Source organism: Centropristis striata, chromosome 18, assembly GCF_030273125.1.
Source record: "Centropristis striata isolate RG_2023a ecotype Rhode Island chromosome 18, C.striata_1.0, whole genome shotgun sequence".
In the NCBI taxonomy this organism is placed as follows: domain Eukaryota; kingdom Metazoa; phylum Chordata; class Actinopteri; order Perciformes; family Serranidae; genus Centropristis; species Centropristis striata.
In genome coordinates, this window is record NC_081534.1 from 1136723 (window position 1) to 1161749 (window position 25027).

Consider the following 25027-nt stretch of genomic DNA (forward strand, 5'->3'; position numbering starts at 1 on the left):
TAGGCTACACTACTGGTCAAAAGTTTTAGAACACTCCAACTTTTCCAGAATTGAATTGAAAATGATGCAGTTTAATGTCTCAGTGTACTCTGAAATTAATGCACATTTGCAACATTTAAAATTCTTTATTGAGCATGATAGTGTTTTGAAAGTAAAAAAAAGATTCAAAATCACATTTTATGTTGGACTAAAGGACTAAAAAAAGACACAAAATGACCAAATAAAAACGCAAAATGACAAAAAAGACACCAAAAGACACAAAATGACTAAAAAAAGACACAAAATGACTAAAAAAAGACACAAAATGACTTACAAAGACATGAAAAGAATTCAAAAATGGACAAAATAGCCCAAGACTCCATAGAGTTAAGTTGTTAACCCATTTCTTGTTCCCTGAAAAAGGCCTACTTGTATAATTCTGAAATGTACATTATCTTTCAGTTTTGGTTAACCTTACCTTTTTTTATTTACCTCTGGCAGTTCACCACTTACCTTTGGACCCTTTCAAGCTGTTCATTTGACTTGAACTGCTTGAATTTCAATAAAAAACTGGAAAAATTGGGGTGTTCTAAAACTTTTGACCGGTAGTGTATGTGATATGATCTTCTTTTCATCTTGAGATGCATAAGTTAATACAAGTTAAATGACCTTTTTATGTAAATGTGTACTTGTAAATGTGTATGGTGTCTGTAGTGACTGATATGTTTAATGTTTTATTATCCTTTTCAGAAGTCTGACATTTGTGTTTAAATATCCTTTTTTATTGATCTTATGTAATATTCTCATTTTCTGAGACACTGAGTTTTGGGTTTTCATTCTCTCTAAGCCAGAATCATCAAAATTACAAGAAAAACAGGCTTGAAATATTTCACTCTATGTGTAATGAATCCATATAATATACAAGTTTCACTTTCTGAAATAATTGACAAAAAATATTGAACTTTTTCCACGATATTCAAGATTTTTGAGATGTAGCTGTAAGTTGTGGTGAAATATACAGACAAATTATTAGTGGAAGCATTGAGTGTAAGTTGCCAGCTGGGATGTTTGCAACAAGCTGTGATTATTAAAACTGTGCTAGAACACCTTGAAAACACTTCAAAAGTGCTTGAAATTGACTTTGGAAAATGGTCAGGAACCCAGATTTATGTATTACATTTGTTTTATATCTACTTGGGGCAGCTTACATTCTGTGATTACATACATACATATTTTCATAAATTTGTTACATGTTTAAAATTGACTACTTCCGTCCAACAAACCAAGAAATGAATGCAAGCTACAGTATTTCTCCACCAAATAGTCCTGTCAGTGCCATAAAGACTTTAAAACGTAATGTAGACCTTCAAAACAAAAATGTATTCATTATTATTGTTAAAGTCCGCTAAATAGATAAAATATAAAAAATAAAATAATTTTAAAACATTTTTGGTAGTGGATTTCTAGAGGGGAGAAACATATAAGGCTTAATATATGATATAAAGCATAAAAAATATGATTGTAATAAATTACACCAGACAATATATCGCCCCTTCAGGTACAGTTGATATGATAATCAATTAGTTGATCAAACTATTTTTTGCTTTAGTCATATAAATATATATATATATATATACACACACACACACACACACACATATATATATACACACACATATACATATACATATATATATATATATACACACATATACATATATATATATATTTTTAATAGATTTTATTGATTTTTATAAAAACATAAACAACATACAAGTGCTAACCTACATTCCAAGCAGTTTCAACCATTATATCTTATATCTTTATATTCTTATACATTTTTTTTTAGCTGTTATCCGACATGAACAAAAAAGTCACGGAGACGTAAATGTTCTGAAACGTTTATTGAAGTCAAATGTATTTCCACTAGAATAAAATCATATTACCAGTAAAGTAATGGGGAGAGCTGTTTATAAGCATGCAACTACTAACTAATGTTCACAAGACTAGCTGTTTGTTCCAGATGTCAGGTGAGAAAGAAGCAGAGAAAATGATCCGTCATCAGAGATTCTGCTCTCCGTCTCTCAGTCTCAGCTGGGAAACCACTCACTAGCTTTGCTAACACGACAGAGTGATGAAACACCAGGGAGGTGGTCGTCAGGCGGATTAGAAATAAAGGGACACGCCGGACAAAAGCACCACATTTTTTCCACATGCTCTCTATGGCCATAGGTTTCAATTTTTGGTAGGAGCCACTTCATCAAGTACCAGAACGGATATGGCACCCATATAAAGTCTATGAGAACCAGTATATCTTCCAAGCCACTTAAAAATGGCCAAGAAAAAGAAACACAATTACCCAAAAAAGACACAATCACCAAAAGACACAAAATCACAAAGACACAAAATGGCCAAGAAAAAGACACAAAATGACCAGAAAAGAAACAAAATGACAAAAAAGACACAAAATGACAAGACACAAAATCACCAAAAGACACAAAATGACAAAGACACAAAATGGCCAAGAAAAAGAAACAAAATTACCCAAAAAAGTCACAAAATGACCAAAAAATTACATCAAATTAAGCAAAAAAGGACTCAAATTGACCACAAAATGACCAGAAAAGACACAAAATGACCAGAAAAGAAACAAAATGACAAAAAAGACACAAAATGACAAGACACAAAATCAACAAAAGACACAAAATGGCCAAGAAAAAGAAACAAAATTACCCAAAAAAGTCACAATGACCATAAAATTACATCAAATTAAGCAAAAAAGGACTCAAATTGACCACAAAATGACCAGAAAAGACACAAAATGACAAGAAAAAGAAACAAAATTACCCAAAAAAGACACAAATAACCTTACAAGATCAATCTTGGTGTCAAAAAAATACATTTTCTGGGTCAAGGAATCATTTAAAGCTCTTGAGAAACGTGCATACATTTAATTGATGAAGCTTCACTTTAATTATCTATTACATTTGCAACTACAAAAATCTGTGCAATCAAGAGCTTTAAATGATTCCTTGACCCAGAAAATGTATTTTTTGACACCAAGATTGACATTTTAAGTGGCTTGGAAGATATACTGGTTCTCATAGACTTTATATGGGTGCCATATCCGTTCCGGAATCTTGATGGTCACCAAATCATTTTGGAAGTCAGCTCTGTCTCCACTGTGTTAAAGTGTTCATGTGTTAATGTGTTTTAGTCTTTTTGGTCATTTAATGTCTTTTTTTTGGTCATTTTGTGTCTTTTTTGTGTCTTTTTTTGATCATTTTGTGGTCAATTTGTGTTTTTTTGGTCATTTTGTGTTGTTTTTTTGTCAATTTGTATCTTTTTTTATTCATTTTGCGTCTTTTTTTTGGTCAATTTGTGTCTTTTTTGACCATTTTGTGTCCTTATTGGCCAATTTGTGTCTTTTTTTGGTCATTTTGTGTCTTTTTTTGGTCATTTTGCATCTTTTTTTTGGTCATTTTGTCTTTTTTTGGGTCATTTTGTAGCTTGGAAGATATACTGGTTCTCATAGACTTTATATGGGTGCCATATCCGTTCCAGAATCTTGATGAAGTGGCTCCTACCAAAAATTGAAACCTATAGTCATAGAGAGCATGTGGAAAAAATGTGGTGCTTTTGTCCGGCGTGTCCCCTTTTATTCTGAAATCTGGTCCTAAGCTGCCTGACTATGGTGAACTGAACCATGGCAAAGCTAAATAAATAACAGACCAAATAGTGCTACAGACTCCATTCAAGACTGAGATGGAATAGTCGAGGTCTTAATAATTAGGGTGGAAAGTAACACAATTCAACAATAAGAGCTAGAATAAGTGGATTGTCATAATAATAGTCATTTTTTTTTTACACTTCATATATCAATCTATAGATAGGATGGTGCTGGATCGATGATGAGAGCATTTCAAGCAATTTAATTTTCACATGAATCCCTTTTACTAAGACATAAAAAAGGCCAGAGGGGGGGAGGGGGGGGGCGCGAGGGGGAGGGGCTGGTAGCACCCGAAGCTTTTCAAACATCAAATTCATTCATTCATTCATTTATTTCACTCAGATTCAGTCTTCATCATCTTCATCTGCTCACAGGACGCTCTGTAGAAACACAGAGGGAGGAACGAAACACCAGAGGCCTTACACATACACAGAGGTCAGAGGTCACAGGGGGGGGGGGGGGCTTCAGGAGTTAGTGAGGGAAGGTAGGAATGCATATGGTGGTGTGTGTGTGTGTGTGTGTGTGTGTGTGTGTTTTGGCTGGTGTTTAAGCAGGCATGTACGGGGGAGGAGGCTCCTTCTCTGGCATCTTCATCGCCATCTCATAGGTAGGCAGGATGTACTGGAGAGGAGAGAGAGAACACAATGAAAAGGCTTTAAATAAATAAAAAATATTTTAAACATTTAAGAAAATATAACAATTTTGGTAATTTTGTGTCTTTTATTGTGTCTTTTTTTGTCATTTTGTGTCTTTTTTGGTAATTTTGTGTCTTTTTTTTGTCATTTTGTGTCTTTTTTTTGTCATTTTGTGTCTTTTTTTTAAGAGGAAAGAGAGAAAACTTCATGAAAAGGCTTTCAATAAAAAATATTTAAAACATTTAAGAAAATATAACAGGAAGGCTTCACATTGTTTCTGATCTTTTATTTGTGTCTTACTGAATCAACATTTAGAACCATAAAGAAACAAAGAAAGACCAACATAAATGTGATCTTGTGATTGTGTGTGATCCTGTCATCAACTCTGGTTTTTATTCTAGTGGGACTCTGTTTTATTTGTGTCGTGTGTGTTTAGCCGAACAATTTTGGTCATTTTGTCTATTTTTTGGTCATTTTGTGTCTTTTATTGTGTCTTTTTTTAGTCATTTTGTGTCTTTTCTGGTAATTTTGTGTCTTTTTTTTGTCATTTTGTGTCTTTTTTTTAAGAGGAAAGAGAGAAAACTTCATGAAAAGGCTTTAAATAAAATTTTTTAAACATTTATTTATTTATTTATTTATGTCGTGTGTGTTTAGCCGAACAATTTTGGTAATTTTGTCTATTTTTGGTCATTTTGTGTCTTTTTTTGTCATTTTGTGTCTTTTTTTTAAGAGGAAAGAGAGAAAACTTCATGAAAAGGCTTTAAATAAAATTTTTTAAACATTTATTTATTTATTTATTTATTTATGTCGTGTGTGTTTAGCCGAACAATTTTGGTAATTTTGTCTATTTTTAGTCATTTTGTATCTTTTTTTAGTCATTTCGTGTCTTGTTTTAGTCATTGTGTCTTTTTTTAGTCATTTTGTGTCTTTTTTGGTAATTTTGTGTCCATTTTAGTCATTTTGTGTCCATTTTAGTCATTGTGTCTTTTTTTTAGTCATTTTGTGGCTTTTTTGGTAATTTTGTGTCTTTTTTGGTAATTTTGTGTCTTTTTTTGGTCATTTTGTGTCTTTTTTAGTCATTTTGTGTCTTTTTTTAGTCCTTTAGTCCAACATAAAATGTGATTTTGAATCTTTTTTTTACTTTCAAAACACTATCATGCTAATAAAGAATTTTAAATGTAAAACTGATGGTGGAAAGCTATTTAAAATTAAAACCATAAGCCTTAAATTGTGCATTATAAATCAGTCTAAATGTAATTGGCAATAACTGTTTTTTCCCCTGAAGGTAAACTAGACAGACACTTTATCCAATGATTTGGCCTCTCAGACTGTTAATGTGTGTAGAGCACGCCACCTGCTGGCTGATCAGAAACATTACACATTCCTGCACATGATTCTGTCAAGTGTGTTTTTGTCAATATAGTACATTTCATAAATCCAGGTAGCCTATTGGTAGGTAGACCTTCTAATAATTTTTGTATTTGCTACAGAGGCTGAAAAATCTATTATTTAATAGGAAGAGTTGACATTTCTGTTGAATTTACAGAAAAACTTCAGGTTTTAGGGAATTATTTTAAAATCGCCCAGAGGTTTTACAGGCAGTTTTCCCAGGTGTTTTAGGCCTAAACGGTTTAAAGCGATCTGGTATATTAACCTGTTGATAGAACAATGTAAGGGTCCCTATGAGGGGTGAGTGGAGTGGGTGCTGGGTTATATAGAAAAATGAAAATATGTCTCTTTGATTGTATTGTTTACTTCAACTGTGAATCAATAAAAAAATAAATATATTATATAATATATAATAATAATAATAATAATAATAATATATAAATGTATTTTTTATAATAATAATAATAATAAATAATAAAAAAATAAATAAAAACATGAGCTTTTTCAGCATAAAAAAAAAAAAAAACTAAATAAATAAATAAATAAAAATAAATAAAATAAAATAAATAAAAAAAAAAAAAAAAAAAAAAAGAGGGATTACCTGGGGAGGGGTCTCAAAGGCCGGGTAGACAGCGATCTCTGGCATGTTCCTGTTGTTGATGTACTTGTAGCAGTTCCACACACAGTTGATCAGGTAAGACTGGAAAGCAAAGATCAGATCGGATTTTAATTTGATGGTATAATCAGCCTGTGTAACTCAACAGTTAATAAATATTTTCATTTTCTCCATTTAACCCTCTATGGTACGGCGTTATATACCCATTTTTTGGCCTATCAAATTTCTACAATGCATGTTTTTGAGTGATGAAATACTTTAAAAAAGAGGGAAGAGTATAGGGAACCAATAGCAAAGCTTTAATTTGTCACATGACCTCCAGGCGGCCATATTGAAACCCTATTTTGCAGACTTTTCCAAAGGAAGGAAACAGCTTTGCCATTTTGCGCCACAAACAATCACTAAAAAAATGTAATTTCCTGGCCCTTTTCCATCTGGAAAAAAAAAAATTCCTACTGATAGATGAGTAAACCTTCATTTTTGATAGTTTCATACACTTAGACTGTTCAAGACATTCATTTAAATGGGTCGTTGGTTCAATGCCTGCAGGCAACATTCAGACAAGAAACCAGTTTAAAAAGTTTATAATGTCAACAGTTCATAATGTTGATGCTACTTCATTTTTTTTTTTTTTTTTAACACGTTTGTTAAATAAATGATGTTCAAATTAATTTTAAAAACTCTCTTTTTCACTTGTACACTGTTATGGTACAATGTTGCCTACGGACAACCCCAAAAACTTCAGAAAAAAATAAATAATATATTTTTACAATTTCTTCAGATTATGCTTATTTAGTCTATCTGTCTAGTTTACCGTAAAAAACATTTATTGCCAATTACATTTAGACTGATTTATAATGCACAATTTAAGGCTTATGGTTTTAATTTTAAATAGCTTTCCATCATCAGTTTTACATTTAAAATTCTTTATTAGCATGATAGTGTTTTGAAAGTAAAAAAAAGATTCAAAATCACATTTTATGTTGGACTAAAGGACTAAAAAAAGACACAAAATGACTAAAAAAAAGACACAATGACTTAAAAAAGATACAAAATGACTAAAAAAGACACAAAATTACCAAAAAAGACACAAAATGACTAAAAAAAGACACAAAATGACTAAAAAAAAGATACAAAATGACTAAAATGGACACAAAATTACCAAAAAAGACACAAAATGACTAAAAAAGAGAAGTTTTACATTTAAAATTCTTTATTAGCATGATAATGTTTTGAAAGTAAAAAAAAGATTCAAAATCACATTTTATTTAGTCTAAGACACAAAAGAAACCACTCCAAATATTTTTTTTCCCTAACTGGCATCATAATGCGTACCATAGAGGGTTAATTTGAACAGGATAGATCCAGTTTTTGGTAAACAGAGCTCTGCTAGTAGCGTTAGCCAAGGAATAAAGCCAGAGCGGACTGTGAAAATGTAAAAGTTTACCTTGAGGATGATGAGGAAGGCGAAGAAGACGAGCACAAAGAGCAGCAGGCAGCTGGAGTCCAGAGAGAGGAGGTTATCCTTGTACGGGAAATCCGGCTGAGGAAGAAGAAACAAACGGCAGATAATCAATAAGATCTGTTTGTTCTTATTCAGCTCACATCCACCATCAAAGCCACCAGCCAGCCCACAGAAACAAAGTAGCCTTCAAAAGATGTGGAGGAGGTTGAAAGGTATTGGTATTTTTTTAAATACATTTCTAAAGTGTTGCTTTTTGATTATGTTCATCTGATGACCGTTTGGGGGATTCTGCCTTGACAGCAGCTCCTTTGCATTTTAGAATATTCCATATACAGGTGCACCTTTATTTTAATAATCTGCCCTGGCACATTCAATCTGCAGGATCTTGTAAAAGTTTTTAAATCCTCCCTAAAAACACACTTTTTCTCCCTGGCTTTTAATCAAGTTTAAGTGGACATCTTGCAAAAACAAAATTTTATTTAAAATTGTAATTTATTTTATTATATTTTTAATTTATTTTATTCTATTGTTGCACTGTGTTTATGTATTTTAGTATTTTAGTTTTTACCGTATTTCCTGCAACTGTGATATCTGTACAGCACTTTGGTCAACCCGGTTGTTTTAAATGTGCTCTATAAATACAGGTGAGACTGAGGACAGGTGAGCCTGTTGCCACTGACCAGCTGGTCCAGGTAGTCCTTGATCCTGGGCAGGTAGGTGAGAGAGCTGATGGCCACCAGGCAGCTCAGGGCGAAGTCAAACAGCTGGTAGCAGAAGAACGGGATGAGCCATCCGTCACGATGCTGCAGAACATCAGAGGAGGAACTAAGTCACGTTATCAACAATGGACACCAGTCTTATGGGTGAAAATCCTGTTGAAACTTTGTTTAGGACCTCCAGAGTGTGTGTTTGTGTAAGTAAACATCCATATAACTACGACATATTCTTCTTAAGGTAACATGGTTGCTGTTTTAATATTGTTTTGACAACAAACTGTTTACATGAAGTAGAACATGATGTAGTTATCAATAACCTACAATAATAATGTTGATTTCTGTCTTCTTTGTAGCTCTTCATTGTATGTCTTGAAGTAAATGATTCCACATACAAAAAGGCTGTTGCGGAAAACGTAAGGATTTACCCTCCTGGGATAATGAGCACAGATTTCATGATAATTCAACTATTAGATCTTTAGATATGATGCCACTGATTAAATTTAAGACTAAAAGTCATGGATGTCACCAATATCATTGAGATTTATCATATGAGGACCATAAACGCAAATCTCATGCCAATCTGACCGGTGAGTATGACAGGCTGTAAACAATGGACTTTTTTAGATTAAAAAAAGCACAATCAAAGCTACAAATGTATTTATTTATTTTTCAATATTATAATGCTAAATGTACATAATGTCCTTTCATTCAGTGTCTTTTGGCATCCCAGTGTTGTCCATTAGGTAAAACAACTTGGGTTTAACTACCAAAAATGTGAGTCAAACTATACATTGCTGCATATCATATACAGCGGTAAAACAACACTGTGCAGTTTTTATGCAATGCTTGCAAAAAAAGACTTATCTTTTAGGCACATCCTGCTGGAGGTCATGGTGGACAAATGGACCATGTTGCATATTTCCCCAACCTTATCTCCACACTTGTCTTAGATTAACATTCTTACACTATCTGAACAAATCTCTCTACAAATCCTGCCGATGAGGATGCAACCACAGCCTGAGCAGCATCCAGAAACACTAAACCTTTAAATTAGAGTTGTTCCCATTCCAATACCAGTATCGGAAATTGCTCCGATAAAAAATATGCAATGATTAAGATGGAATAGTGGCATAAGAATGTGCAAGAGGCACCAGATTAAGGCTTTTAGGGCAAAAATGCTCTGAAATTTGGAATAAATCTGGGGGTCCAGGAGCATATTCTCTCAGATTTATTTATTGTTGCACTCCTGTTTTGTATATTGTTTTATATAAAAATAAATGGCTTGAATCTGCTGTATTTATTCATGTTTTACAAAGGGTTTAACCTGAGCCAGGCCTTACCACAATCATAATCATATCACAGTCATGTAGGTGTAGTATGATATTTTTTTTTTTTATAACAAACTGGTATCGATACCCACCGCACAAGTATCGGAATCATTATTGGGAGGGAAAAATGGTATGGGAACATCTCTAGTTTAAATGTTTTAAAGTCTGTTCTAACATTTGTTTTCTTTACTTTAAATGTCGAATTAGAGTGTTTCTGCATTGAAAACATTTTCCTTCCCCTCAGGCTGTGGCTGCATCATCAGATTTGGTTTCAGGTAAATAAAAAGAGCCTGGCTACAATGTAACTGTTCACATTAGCATGTCTTACTTTCACAAATACAGAGAAAGATGAAAATCAGCAAAGTGGTCCTTTAACTGGGTCACTTTACAACAATCTCTACAGGCATTCTGGATGTTTTCCTATCAAAAGCACAGAATACTCCTACTGCACGCTGCATTCCTACAATATGTAGCAAAGAACTGATTAGGGACTTTAAGCAGGGACGGCTACAGTGTTCAAGAACACATAACAACAGGTTTCTGTCGTTATGGAACTCAAACATCATAAAGGAATATTGTAACTCTGACAATGGCTACTTATTGCTGAAACCGACATTGTTTCAAACACTATTTAGGCTACAATAAGTCTATTAAAATGGTAAAATAACGGTAGAATCTTATCCAAACAAAATTACCGTCTTAAAAAGAGTTAAGGCTGGGCAATATGGACCAAAAGTCATATCCAGATATATTTAGGCTGAATATAGATATTCGATATACACTACCGGTCAAAAGTTTTAGAACACCCCAATTTTTCCAGTTTTTTATTGAAATTCAAGCAGTTCAAGTCCAATGAACAGCTTGAAAGGGTCCAAAGGTAAGTGGTGAACTGCCAGAGGTAAATAAAAAAAGGTAAGCTTAACCAAAACTGGAAAATAATGTACATTTCAGAATTATACAAGTAGGCCTTTTTCAGGGAACAAGAAATGGGTTAACAACTTAACTCTATGGAGTCTTGGGCTATTTTGTCCATTTTTGAATTATTTTCATGTCTTTGTAAGTCATTTTGTGTCTTTTTTTAGTCATTTTGTGTCTTTTTTTTGTAATTTTGTGTCTTTTTGTGTCTTTTTTTGGTCATTTTGTGTCTTTTTTAGCCATTTTGTGTCTTCTGGTTTTCTTTTTTTGTCATTCTGTGTCTTTTTTTGGTCATTTTGTGTCTTTTGGTGTCTTTTTTTTGGTCATTTTGTGTCTTTTTTTGGTCATTTTGTGTCTTTTTTTAGTCCTTTAGTCCAACATAAAATGTGATTTTGAATCTTTTTTCTTTTTTTTACTTTCAAAACACTATCATGCTTCTCTTTTGGTTCAGCTTACCTTTTTTTATTTACCTCTGGCAGTTCACCACTTACCTTTGGACCCTTTCAAGCTGTTCATTTGACTTGAACTGCTTGAATTTCAATAAAAAACTGGAAAAATTGGGGTGTTCTAAAACTTTTGACCGGTAGTGTACACAAAGTGGAACTTTTTTTTCTCTTTTCAACCATGACTGCTTAAAGTCTTTAATATATTTGGTATATCATGATCATAGTTCAAACATTTAAGGTGTTTAATGGGAACACTGTATTGGGCAAAGGGTTTCTACTACTGTGTTTACTGGGAACATGTTCCTGCACAGCTAAAGCACAACACGGGTGATTCTCAGTCTAAGTTCTGTCTGTGAAGATTATAAGGAACATTATTAAACTAAATATATTTCACTTTTATATGAATGAACAATGTAGCCATGATGAGGCACGATTCACTGTTTTGTGTTAAAATAATATTTTCTATATTTTTGAACCTATTTTTGATTCACAAATTCATGTCCAGATAAAAATGTCATGGTTTCCCCCACACTTATATACAATAAATCATTAATACAGTTATAAAAAATAAATATACATGTGTTTAAAAATGTTTAATTTAACAGAATATAATCAAACATAATGGTTTTTAACAATGTATAAAGAACAAAACTCAATGAAAATTGATGAGGAAAAATGGTTAAATGTTACGGTCATGATAGAATTGTTTGCATTAAAATACGTGTATATTTAAATAAAATACATTTTAGTAATACCAGCTACCCTTGAGCATATTTTAAAAAAAAAAACCTTTGTTGTTTTTTTTATTTAAAAATGTCTTACGGTAATGAATTTTGCTCACAGTGTCTCAAAAAATGTCAGAAAATACTTTTAAAATGTTTAAATAGATTATAAATCACTATTAAACAGTGACTTTACATTGTATATGTTATAAAGCAGGGGCAGGACCAAAACTCTGAACTAAATTCTGCTCAATATTAATGTAATCGCTTTATAAAATACAGTAAATTATCTGGTTTTGAGCTGCTACTGATAGGAACACATGTTATGATAAGACTGTTAATGTGGAGTAAATCAAATATAGCAGTAAAAAGTAGTAAATACTCCAATCACTATATCACTTTAACATTTATTTTAAACACACTGTAAATGACCTTTAGTAAGGTTTATATTTATGTTTTTGTATTATATAGCTTGTTTTTCATGTTTGTACATTTTCAGGGTGTTTTACAATGTTGTGATGCTTTTATTTTGAAAAGGTGCCGTCCAGTGTAAAACGGGTGCTTTCATTTTGAAAGGTAGTGACAGGAAATAACCGGTAGAATGGTTAAATGAAACGGTAAATAATAACGAGTGCGTCGTAATTCATATAAAGTTGATATAAAGTATCAAAAGGCTTCTATAGTGGCTGACTGACAGGACACAAGGTTTGTTAAAGTTTATTTTATTCTGAAATACATATTAGTGGCTATATTTGTTGTCTTAACTATAGTAAAAGTGCTTGTTAGCTCTAGTGCTAATGATAATGTTTGCTATTTTTTTCCAAAATAAAAGCACTGCGGTTATATTGATTTCTGTTATAAAGGGTCAAAGAAAATATGTATTCAATGCTCTTGGATTTTTGCTATGAGCTGCAGCATGTTGATGAGAATCACCCAGATTGTTTTCATACTTTAACTGTGCAGTCATGCCAACTAGCAGCTTAATACGGGCCACACCACAGAGCTACCAAACCTGTCAGACTTGATGCCATCAGCAGGCCTGTGAGGTAAAGAAAGGCAGTGAAAACATAGCATTGTGTGCTAAACTCCCACTGCATCAGGATTAATTTAAACATACAGCTGAAAAAAAAACAGGGGAGGGTGCATTGGTATTTCCTGTTATGTCTTGCTTACCTCTTCACTCTGGTGCTATTATTATACAACTTGAAAGCAAGATTTCATTATGCATGGACATTCTGGGATTACATATTAGCATAAGATGCCGTGACAGCACTTTAAATGAAGCGCATGCTGTCAAAAAGAGAATTAAAGTGTACAGAATCCAGTGTGCAGACTTACAGTAATGGCTCCGTACACCATCATGGCGCTGATAGTGAGCATCAGCAGAGAGATGGCGAATCCAACGCAGGCGTTCTCTGCAGGAGAAAAATTGAGAAAAGAGGGGAAAAATGAGCAGGGAACGACTTATTATAATGTTAGCTTGCTTGATCATTAACGTATACATCAGTAAGTGTGGGTGAATGTATCATTCAGGCGGCTGAGGACCAGATTTGAGAAGAAAGAGGACACGCCGGACAAAAGCACCACATTTTTTCCACATGCTCTCTATCACCATAGGTTTCAATTTTTGGTAGGAGCCACTTCTACATCACAAAATGACCAGAAAAGACACAAAATGACCCAAAAAAAAGACACAAAATCACCAAAAAAGACACAAAATGACCAAAAAAGACACAAAATGTCCAAAAAAAGACACAAACTGGCCAATAAGGACACAAAATGATCAAAAAAGACACAAATTGACCAAAAAAAAGACGCAAAATGACCAGAAAAGACACAAAATGAATAAAAAAAGATACAAATTGACAAAAAAACAACACAAAATGACCAAAAAAACACAAATTGACATATTATTATTATTATATTTGTGTCTTTTTTGGGTAATTTTGTTTCTTTTTCTTGGCCATTTTGTGTCTTTTGTCATTTTGTGTCTTTTTTGTCATTTTGTTTCTTTTCTGGTCATTTTGTGTCTTTTCTGGTCAATTTGTGTCTTTTTTAGGTAATTTTGTTTCTTTTTCTTGGCTATTTTGTGTCTGTCATTTTGTGTCTTTTGGTGATTTTGTGTCTTTTTTGTCATTTTGTTTCTTTTCTGGTCATTTTGTGTCTTTTTTGGTCATTTTGTGTCTTTTTTGGTCATTTTGTGTCTTTTCTGGTCATTTTGTGGTCAATTTGAGTCCTTTTTTGCTTAATTTTATGTAATTTTTTAGTCATTGTGACTTTTTTGGGTAATTTTGTGTCTTTTTCTTGGCCATTTTGTGTCTTTGTCATTTTGTGTCTTTTGATGATTGTGTCTTTTTTGTCATTTTGTGTCTTTTTTGGGCCATTTCGTGTCTTTTTCGGGCCATTTGTGTCTTTTTTGGGTAATTTTGTTTCTTTTTCTTGGCCATTTTTAAGTGGCTTGGAAGATATACTGGTTCTCATAGTACTCATATATCTCATATACTGGTTCGTGTCTTTTTTTGGGTCATTGTTTGTCTTTTTTGGTCATTTTGTGATGTAGAAGTGGCTCCTACCAAAACTTGAAACCTATGGTCATAGAGAGCATGTGGAAAAATTTGGTGCTTTTGTCCGACGTGTCCCCTTTTTTTCGCTAAGCCGCCTGACTATATGTTTGCCTCTTTGAAGCAGCAGTGATTTGCATACAGTCAAAGTGAACCGTCCCCGGGGCTTCTCTCTTTCCAGCTAGCTCCGTTTTAAAGGGCAGCTCTGGGGAGCATTAAGCCTCTCAGCTGCAGAGAGTCAGTAAATACACAATGAAACTCAGCCTGGGATAATTAAAAGGCCTGCCTTTCATATCCTCTTTTCTTCCATCACTCAGTCTCTCGCTTCCTCAAGCTGTTCTGCCTGTTGCTCTGAAAAGACGATGCTGGTGGGAAAAAAGCTGCTGCAGCAATGTGGTCGGGAGACATTTTTGCTATTTGGCTGTTTATGCGGAACATGAACGTCAATGGATGACGCTGTCAGAGGACCGTCTGGAGATAAATCAAGGTTATACCAAACTAACTTCACATAGGGGTTAAGATTTGCTATTATGAATACAAAATCCTGTATATTCAAGAATAAAATATAATCCAGCCCAACTGGATGGCTCTTTTGAAGTCTGAACAGTCACAAATCACATGAAATCAGATTTTTGCAGACCAGATCGAAACCACCTTCGAGAGGTAGCCCGACTCATGCGGGCCCGACGGGTTTCTCCCCTGGTGCATCTGAGATGTTCTGCACCTCTACTGCAGTAGTTCTCAACTTTTTTGAGTCGCGACCCCCAATTTAACATGCATGTTGTCCGCGACCCCCACTCACTGAACACAATCTCACACTCACAGTTCAGATCACCCAAAAAACAAACAAAATGACCAAAAAAAGTAAGCAAAATGACCAAAAAAGACACAAAATGACCAAAAAAAGAAACAAAATAACCCAAAAAGACACAAAATGACCACAAAAGACACAAAATGACCAAAAAAAGGCACAAATTGACCACAAAATGACCAAAAAAAGGCACAAAATGACCAGAAAAGACACAAAATGACTAAAAAAAAGACACAAAATGACCAAAAAAAGAAACAAAATAACCCAAAAAAGAAAAAAAATACCAAAAAAAAGACACAAAATGACCAAAAAAAGTAAACAAAACGACCAAAAAAAGACAAATTGACCACAAAATGACTAAAAAAAAACCACAAAATGACCAAAAAAAATCATTAAGTGACCAAAAAGACTAAAACACATTAACACATGAACACTTTAACACAGTGGAGACAGAGCTGACTTCCAAAATGATTTGGCGACCCCCAGAAATCATCTCGCGACCCCAATTGGGGTCCCAACCCCAAGGTTGAGAACAGCTGCTCTACTGGACAGTGATAAGGCCGATATACTGAGGTGACCTGCCTCCTTCATGTTTGTTGTTGTTGTTCAGCAACCTGTCAGATCAGTCAGTAATGTGGCCCAGTCTGAACGGAGCCAGATCCCATTTGGACACTTGCTAAAAACAGTGTGGACAGTCAGCCCTAAAAATCGGATTTGAGTAGGAATCTGATTGGAATCAGATTCGCCTGCAGTCTGAACGCAGCCTAATTGACTGAGAGAAGGAAACCTTACAGAGAGTATTTGACAATTTTGTAGACAACAATAATACACCTAAAGACATTGGGTCATTTTGTGTTTTTTTTTTGTCATTTGTGTCTTATTTGGTCATTTTGTATCTTTTTTGATCATTTTCTAGTCAATTTGTGTCTTATTTGGTCATTTTGTTTCCTTTTTTTGGTAATTTTGTGTCTTTTTTGGGTCATTTTGTTTCTTTTTTGGGTCATTTTGTGTCTTTTTTGGTAATTTGTGTCTTTTTGGTAATTTTGTGTCTTTTGTGGTCAATTTGTGTCTTTTTTTTGGTAATTTTGTGTCTTATTTGGTCATTTTGCATCTTTTTTGATCATTTTCTAGTCAATTTGTGTCTTTTTTGGTCAATTTGTGTCTTTTTTGGTCATTTTGTGGTCATTTTGTGTCTTTTTTGGTCATTTTGTTTCCTTTTTTTGGGTGATCTGAACTGTGTGTGTGAGATTGTGTTCAGTGAGCGGGGGTCCCGGACAACATGCATGTTAAATTGGGGGTCGCGACTCAAAAAGGTTGAGGACCACTGCTTAATCCAACTATAAACCAGCAGCCATTATCACGTGTTGCCTCTCTGTTAGGTAAATTACTTCTTGAATGAAATGAGAGCAGCCTGATGGAGCTAACATGCTAACATAGCCTCTGCAGGCTGTGCTCTGTGCTGGCATGTGCCTGCTGCTGTGGGAAGGTCAACCCACAGCGGTTGTTTCCTCTCCTCTCCTGCTGAGTCACTGTTTCAGAAAAATGAAGAGGCCTTCACCAAGAGAAATCAACAAAAACAACCGGGAGCTAGGAAGAAAAGACTCTGCTAGCCCTGCCAGCCCTGTTCTGGCACAGATGAATACAAACACCTCCGACAAACAGAAATACTTGAGGAAACACAGAAGGAACAACACCAGTGACTGCACACCAATAACAACATCTTCAGAGAACACATACTGAAGTGTTGTCCTCATCAGCTGTTTGGTTTTACAGTCAGTGGGGAGTTAGCTCCCTGTGGGTCACATGTTCAACCTCATCTGTTAGCAGCTACACACTTCTAAATCCACTGAGATCTTCTTTTAGCTTATGTTTCAGTGGGTAAACAATCTTCACATGGACACAAAAGAGCACCATGATATAATAGTCTAATCTGATGAGTAAATGATGGATGACGACAACAACATTTCTACATGTTTTGATAATACTGTTTGTTAGCCTGTACATCAATTCATTGGAATTCTTTATATTCAAATGAACTTACTTACTGCTTTGGCTACATTTAAAAGACTTTATACAACATTTAAACATATCTGAAACTCTTTCCATCGTGCAATCACTTAAACATTGAAATGATTCATAAACATAAACCATAAACAAGCTGCTCCTACTAGGGAGCTCTGAGGTCTGGGGGAGCCTCTGTTGGCACTTTATTTTTGATTTAAAAAAAGCTCTATTTTGTCTATTTTGATGCTTTTTTAAAAAACGTTTTGTCTTTATTTAGAATAACATTTCAAAAGCACATTACAACAGTCATTACTGTTATAATAATTGGCATTGTTATCCATATTTTTTAAGATTTTTATCTAGTTATAAACAAACAAACAGAACTTGGGGGTGTTTCTATCTACTGTAAAGTAGTAAAACAGATTAAAAAATTAAAAAAATGAAAGTTACATGATATTAAACCAAAGAAGGGCGTTTCGGGGCGATGTACAATCTCCACTTTTCCCAGATTTCCTCAAATTTGGCTTTTTGAAGCCTCACAGAGAAAGTGAGTCTTTCCATTACAAAAATTTCATAGATGATGTCATACCACTCGTCTATAGACGGGCTGTCTGGCTTAAGCCATTTCCTTGTTATAGCATTATTTTAGCAGCTACACTCAGTATGCCAAAAAGGTATTTTGTGTTTTTATTTGAGGATGTAGAGTGCAGAAGCCCCAAAAGAAATTCATCCCAATTAAAAGCAATGTTTGTCCTAAATATTGTCACCAATTCTATGTAGATCTTACGCCAGAAAGCATTTACATTTGGCCCAGTTGTACATTAATTCTTCTGTAGGTTTCAGTGCTTACCAGACATCCTGTCAGAGGCAAAGTAATGGTCGATGACCTCATACTGCAGGTCGATAGTGGGGACGTTCTCTGGATGGGTCACAGCTACAGTCAGCAGGATGCCCATCAACAGGTTCACTACCTGAGGAGAGCAACCAGGAAAAGACACAAGATTTATTAAAACAACACAAGCAGTAGTTTTGCAAATGTCACATATTGTTTATCCTTTACACCAGCTATTCTCAACTTAAAGTGTTCATGTGTTAATGTGTTTTAGTCTTTTTGGTCACCTAATGTCTTTTTTGGTCATGGTGTGTATTTTTTTTTGGTCATTTTGTGTCTTTTTTCGTCTTTTTTTATCATTTTGTGCCTTTTTTTGGTAATTTTGTTTCTTTTTTGGGTCATTTTGTTTCTTTTTTGGGTCATTTTGTGTCTTTTTTGGTAATTTTGTGTCTTTTGTGGTCAATAAAAATATCGGGAGATACACTACTGGTCAAAAGTTTTAGAACACACCAACTTTTCCAGAATTTAATTGAAAATGATGCAGTTTAATGTCTCAGTGTACTCTAAAATTAATGCACATTTGCAATATATAAAATTCTTTATTGAGCATGATAGTGTTTTGAAAGTAAAAAAAAGATTCAAAATCACATTTTATGTTGGCCTAAAGGACTAAAAAAGACACAAAATGACTAAAAAAAGACATAAAATGACCAAAAAAAGACACAAAATGACCAAAAAAAGACACAAAATTACAACAAAATGACTTCCAAAGACATGAAAAGAATTCAAAAATGGACAAAATAGCCCAAGACTCCATAGAGTTAAGTTGTTAACCCATTTCTTGTTCCCTGAAAAAGGCCTACTTGTATAATTCTGAAATGTACATTATCTTTCAGTTTTGGTTAACCTTGCCTTTTTTTATTACAGTGAACAGTACAGTGAACAATTGACCACCTTTTGGTGTCAAGGTTACTTTATCATGTGGGAATGCAGCTGTAAGGAGGAACCATTTAATGACTCAAGGACACTCCAGTATTCAGGCCACTGAGAGGTTTTATATTCACAAGATACAGTCTGTTGTTGAAAACTAAATTCTACAAGACAAAAAGCAATTGTAAGTAAGTGTTGTGAAGAGACATTATAGATGCTGGCACTAAATTTAAACTATGGATGACCTGGAAATGAAATTAAACTCTCTCTTAAAAACAGGAAAAACTCAAAAAGGGAGGGAAAAAAGGATCAAATTTAAAGTGAATGTTATAACTAATCACGTTGTCTTCAAAAGAAAACATTAATGTCAAGTCATACACCAACAAAACCACTTATACAACTTCTGCAAAGCATAAAATATCGATGTTGGACTGATTTAACTGCAGAAAAGTGAAGTGGGTCATTTTGTTTCCTTTTTTTGGTCATTTTGTGTCTTTTTTGGTCATTTTGTTTCCTTTTTTTGGGTGATCTGAACTGTGCGTGTGAGATTGTGTTCAGTGAGCGGGGGTCCTGGACAACATGCATGATAAATTGGGGGTCGCGACTCAAAAAGGTTGAGAACTACTGCTTTACATAATTATTACATTTTAGATTTAATTCCTCCCTTAAAGTCAGCCATTGGATTCAACTCATGATAATAATGTGTGAAAGTTAACCGAGACTAAATTTCAACTATGGGTGACCTGGAAATGAAATTAAACTCTCTCTTAAAAACAGGAAATACTCAAAAAGGGAAGGAAAAAAAGGATCAAATTTAAAGTGAATGTTATAACTAATCATCTCTCTTCGGAGTTGGAATTCAAAACTTAAAAGCTGGAACAAGAATGTCTTCAAAAGAAAACATTAATGTCAAGTCATACACCAACAAAACCACTTATACAACTTCTGCAAAGCATAAAATATCGATGTTGGACTGATTTAACTGCAGAAAAGTGTAGTAGTGGGCAGGCTGCTTGTTTTTAACTGCTTGTGTGTTCTGACACATTGAAGGAGGAGAGAATCAGGAAAGCATAAAGATAGAAAGATCACACTTCTGGTGAGATTTAATCCTGATAATTTAGGTGAACAGAACAACATCATAATAAACAAAGTCAAGTTGATAAAAGGATTTATCTCATCTATAACTCTAAATCAGCAGTCTGAACATCAGATATATTATGTTATGAATATTATGTTTCAGCTGTTGTGTTCTCCAGGTTGCAATCTCCAAAAGGTTCTTGCACACGATAAAGTCTTGGAAATACCTTTTTTATCCACCTGCCACTGTAGCTGGTGGATTTCTAAATCTACCAGTTACTGAATAGATCAGCTATTCTCAAACTTGGGGTCCCGACCCAAATTGGGGTCTCCGCTGTGTTAAAGTGTTCATGTGTTTTAGTCTTTTTGGTAATTTTGTGTTTTTTTTGTCATTTTGTGTCTTTCTTTTGGTAATTTTGTGTCTTTTTGAGGTAATTTGAGTCCCTTTTTGCTAAATGTTATGTCATTTTTTGATACTTTTTTATAATTTTTTATTTTTATTTATAGATAAACTTCATGTGGAAACACAGCATCACATTAAAAACATGTTTGACAATGAATGTGATGTTCTTCATAGAGAAATGTGATCCCTCTCATAACCCTCAGGTCAGTTTTTGTGTGTAAATTAATTATGTGTCTCCTGTCTTCATATTTAACTCACAAACATGAGAGTGGTGCTTTTCATCTTATTCTAAGCAAGAATGCAAATAAATGCCTTTCACAAAATGACAAACTATTCCCTTAAAGCAAATGTAAAATTAGTTAATTTTTTATATATTTTCATGGTGGGGAACAAAATGATTCACCTTTTAAACAGACTGCTAAGTCATTTTGTATCACCTAATTATTCATCCTATTTAAATGTATGAGATGTGGACACAGAAAGAAGTAACAACGTCTGGAAACTAAACTCTAAAAATGGGCAAATGAAGTTTAAAATAAGAGCTAAATCTGATGTCATTTTTTTTCCAAAATAAAAGCTTTTGCTTTGAAAAAGCAGAGGTATACTTTTACTTAAGTAAAGGATCTGAATACTTCTTCCACCACTGGTTTCTCCAAAAGTTACCACTTTTTTTTTACACTGACCCTAAACTGTCGTGCTATACCTGGTTGTTGTGTCACACTTTGGGTTTCCGTGTGTTGCATCAGGTTTGAGAGGCTAAAAACCACAGTGAAAGCCATTATTGCTAGGGAATAGGGGAAACATGGCTCTTGTGCTTTTTATAGGCAGTGTGTCACGTTTTGCCAAGCTGGCTGAACTCATGATGACTGAGAAATGCAACCAAAACCAGGAACATCTGTGATGTGACGTTGTGAAAACGAAAAGGGGATTATTGAGCTGTGAGCACAATGAGAGTGGTGCAGAGGGCAGCTAACAGCTAACAGCTAGCTAGCTAGCTACTCCAGCCTCTTTATCAAATAACAACAAACATGACACATTATTTATTAAAGTTAGATATTTAACCAAGTGGAGATCTGTCAGATTATACAACAGGTGTGCTAAATAATTTTAACATCGTTTTAATATACTATAGTATAATATATATATATATATATATATAAAGCAACACTACAACACTACAACACTAACACTTTCTGTTCTATTCTGTGTTTTTTTCTATTGTTGTTTTTATCTATGCTACCTCAGTATTTTATTTTATTCTATTGTATTTTATTTTTATTGTCCTTGAATACCGGACTGCTGTCACAACCGAATTTCCCTTCGGGGATGAATAAAGTAATCTATCTATCCATCTATCTATCTATCTATCTATCTATCTATCTACAACCTGAGTTCACTATAATGTCTACACTGAAATGTTTTTAACCTCTGAAAAGTTTAACCCTATAAAGTCTGAACCGTGAAATAATTGCCAGAAAATTCAAAATTTTCAAAACTGGAGTGTTTGTTGAACCGGCTAACATTTTTTTAAATTCAATATCAATTTTCATATATGAATTTAATTTGGATATATCAGGTCTTTTTGTGCAATTTGTTGCTCACAATTTGCTTTTCTTGAACTAACATAATCACATAAAACCTAATATTTTAACCAAATAAAACTTTGACTTTCCTTTTAACATTTTCCTCAAACATACAAAATATTTTTTTTCCATATAAAACAACATCATACATCTGCTGATGTGAAGTTTTCACACAGCAATGACAGATCCACCAGTGGAACCAGCAAATCATTTTTGTTACATCTGGTATTTTTGTGAAATTTGTTGCTCAGTTTTTTTAATCATCAATTCATGTTTTTCAGGGAAAAAAATATCACACTGATGATGTATAGGTCTCAAAAATGTATGTATCAAATATAATGCACTTGGCTTTATAGGGTTAACACAAACTTCAAAAAGTACATTTTGATGGGACTTTATTTGATTGCAGTACAACAACAAACAAAGTGTCTGTGAGGATTTCTCTTCTGTTTTGACTGTGATGTGATTGAGTCATCTCAAACATGACATGAAACAATATAAATACAATATAAAAACAATTAACGCATGCTAACCCATTCCCAGCTAACTGTGTTGCTGTAGCTTGTTAGCAGCTAACAACCGTTACAGTCGGCTAGCTTGGGCTAACGGGCTACATTACGTTAAAATATCACATATGAAACGTCTTTAGCATCCATTCAGGTGCTTATAACGCTCACCAACCTGCTACTTGTTGTCTCTGTGTCGGTTTACTGGTCGTATTTCAAAGGTTTTTCCGAGTTAATCGACAGAAACACTCAGCTAGCGTTAAACTTGAAAAGATATGTGGCTAATGCTAACGCTAGCATTGCTGTTAAAGGGCTGTTAAAAGGGGTCAAAGGTCACGCTTAGCTTACTGATATTGTTTATTATAAACACACTGACACAGTCTGGTTGACATGCATCATATAACTGGCCACTTAAGGGAAGTTAACACAGTTGACAGGCAGTGCTAGCTAGCATTAGCATTAGCATTAGCTCGCTCAACCATCAACCATCTTACGTACCATGTACCAGGTCCCCAGGATGATGGTCCCCGTCCGGACATGGCAGCATCCGCAGCACCTGGTGGTGTACAGTCTGTCTCGACTGGGTTTAAAGTGATGCATGTCCTCCACGAGCGTAGGGAGAAACATCTGGAGAGCTGCTGGGGCAGAATAATGTTGTCAACATGAACAGAGAGCGGAGGATGAGGGAGGAACGCCCACCACCTACTGACGGCCTGCAGCTGCACCACACGGCCCATACACACAGACCTCTGACGGACCGGAAGGGGCGGGGCCACAGGGTTAACTATGACTGACAGCACTCTGAACCAATGGACGGGGAGATATTCCGAGCACAACCAATGGGCTTCAAGGCTGTGTTGGAGCAAGGTTGATGAAAGATTCTGGAATAGCTATAGTACAGAGAGAAGGGTTATATCTGGCAGGGTTCAAGTTCTGGAACTTCAAGTACATTAGAGCAGTAGTTCTCAACCTTTTTGAGTCATGATCGCCAATTTAACATGCATGTTGTTCGCGACCCAAAAAAAAAGGAAACAAAATGACACAAATCGACCACAAAATGATCAAAAAAAGACACAAAATGACCAAAAAAGGAAACAAAACTACCAGAAAAGACACAAAATGACCCAAAAAAGAAACAAAATTACCAAAAAGACAGAAAATGACTAAAAACAGACAGAAAATGACCAAAAAAAGGAAACAAAATGACTAAAAAAGACACAAATTGACCACAAAATGATCAAAAAAGACACAAAATGACCAAAAAAGGAAACAAAACTACCAGAAAAGACACAAAATGACCAAAAAAGGAATCAAAATTATCAAAAAGACAGAAAATGACTAAAAACAGACAGAAAATGACCAAAAAAAGGAAACAAAATGACTAAAAAAGACACAAATTGACCACAAAATGATCAAAAAAGACACAAAATGACCAAAAAAGGAAACAAAACTACCAGAAAAGACACAAAATGACCAAAAAAAGAAACAAAATTACCAAAAAGACAACATCAACAGGGAGCGGAGGATGAGGGAGGAACGCCCACCACCTACTGACGGCCTGCAGCTGCACCACACGGCCCATACACACAGACCTCTGACGGACCGGAAGGGGCGGGGCCACAGGGTTAACTATGACTGACAGCGCTCTGAACCAATGGACGGGGAGATATTCCAAGCACAACCAATGGGCTTCAAGGCTATGTTGGAGCAAGGTTGATGAAAGATTCTGGAATAACTATAATACAGACAGAAGGGTTATCTGGCAGGGTTCAAGTTCTGGAACTTCAAGTACATTAGATCAGTAGTTCTCAACCTTTTTGAGTCATGACCATCAATTTAACATGCATGTTGTCCGCGACCCAAAAAAAGGAAACAAAATGACCAAAAAAGACACAAATCAACCACAAAATGATCAAAAAAGACAGAAAATGACCAAAATAGGAAACAAAACTACCAGAAAAGACACAAAATGACCAAAAAAGGAAACAAAACTACCAGAAAAGACACAAAATTACCAAAAAAAGAAACAAAATTACCAAAAAGACAGAAAATGACTAAAAACAGACAGAAAATGACCAAACAAAAGGAAACAAAATGACTAAAAAAGACACAAATTGACCACAAAATGATCAAAAAAGACACAAAATGACCAAAATAGGAAACAAAACTACCAGAAAAGACACAAAATGACCAAAAAAGGAAACAAAACTACCAGAAAAGACACAAAATGACCCAAAAAAGAAACAAAATTACCAAAAAGACAGAAAATGACTAAAAACAGACAGAAAATGACCAAAAAAAGGAAACAAAATGACTAAAAAAGACACAAATTGACCACAAAATGATCAAAAAAGACACAAAATGACCAAAATAGGAAAC

At 34.4% G+C, this 25027-nt stretch overlaps 1 protein-coding gene across 1 annotated transcript; it reads right to left on the reverse strand.

Moving 5' to 3' along the window:
- Nucleotides 1–1868: 1868 nt before the first annotated feature.
- On the reverse strand, nt 1869–23377 carry laptm4a (lysosomal protein transmembrane 4 alpha). The gene is made up of 7 exons (XM_059356597.1): nt 23147–23377; nt 18168–18288; nt 13280–13356; nt 8495–8617; nt 7797–7892; nt 6335–6433; nt 1869–4330 (listed from the first exon to the last, which is right to left on the reverse strand). Exons 1-7 carry the CDS (start codon nt 23273–23275, stop codon nt 4256–4258), a joined length of 720 nt encoding a protein of 239 aa, XP_059212580.1. The 5' UTR covers nt 23276–23377; the 3' UTR covers nt 1869–4255.
- Nucleotides 23378–25027: the final 1650 nt, after the last annotated feature.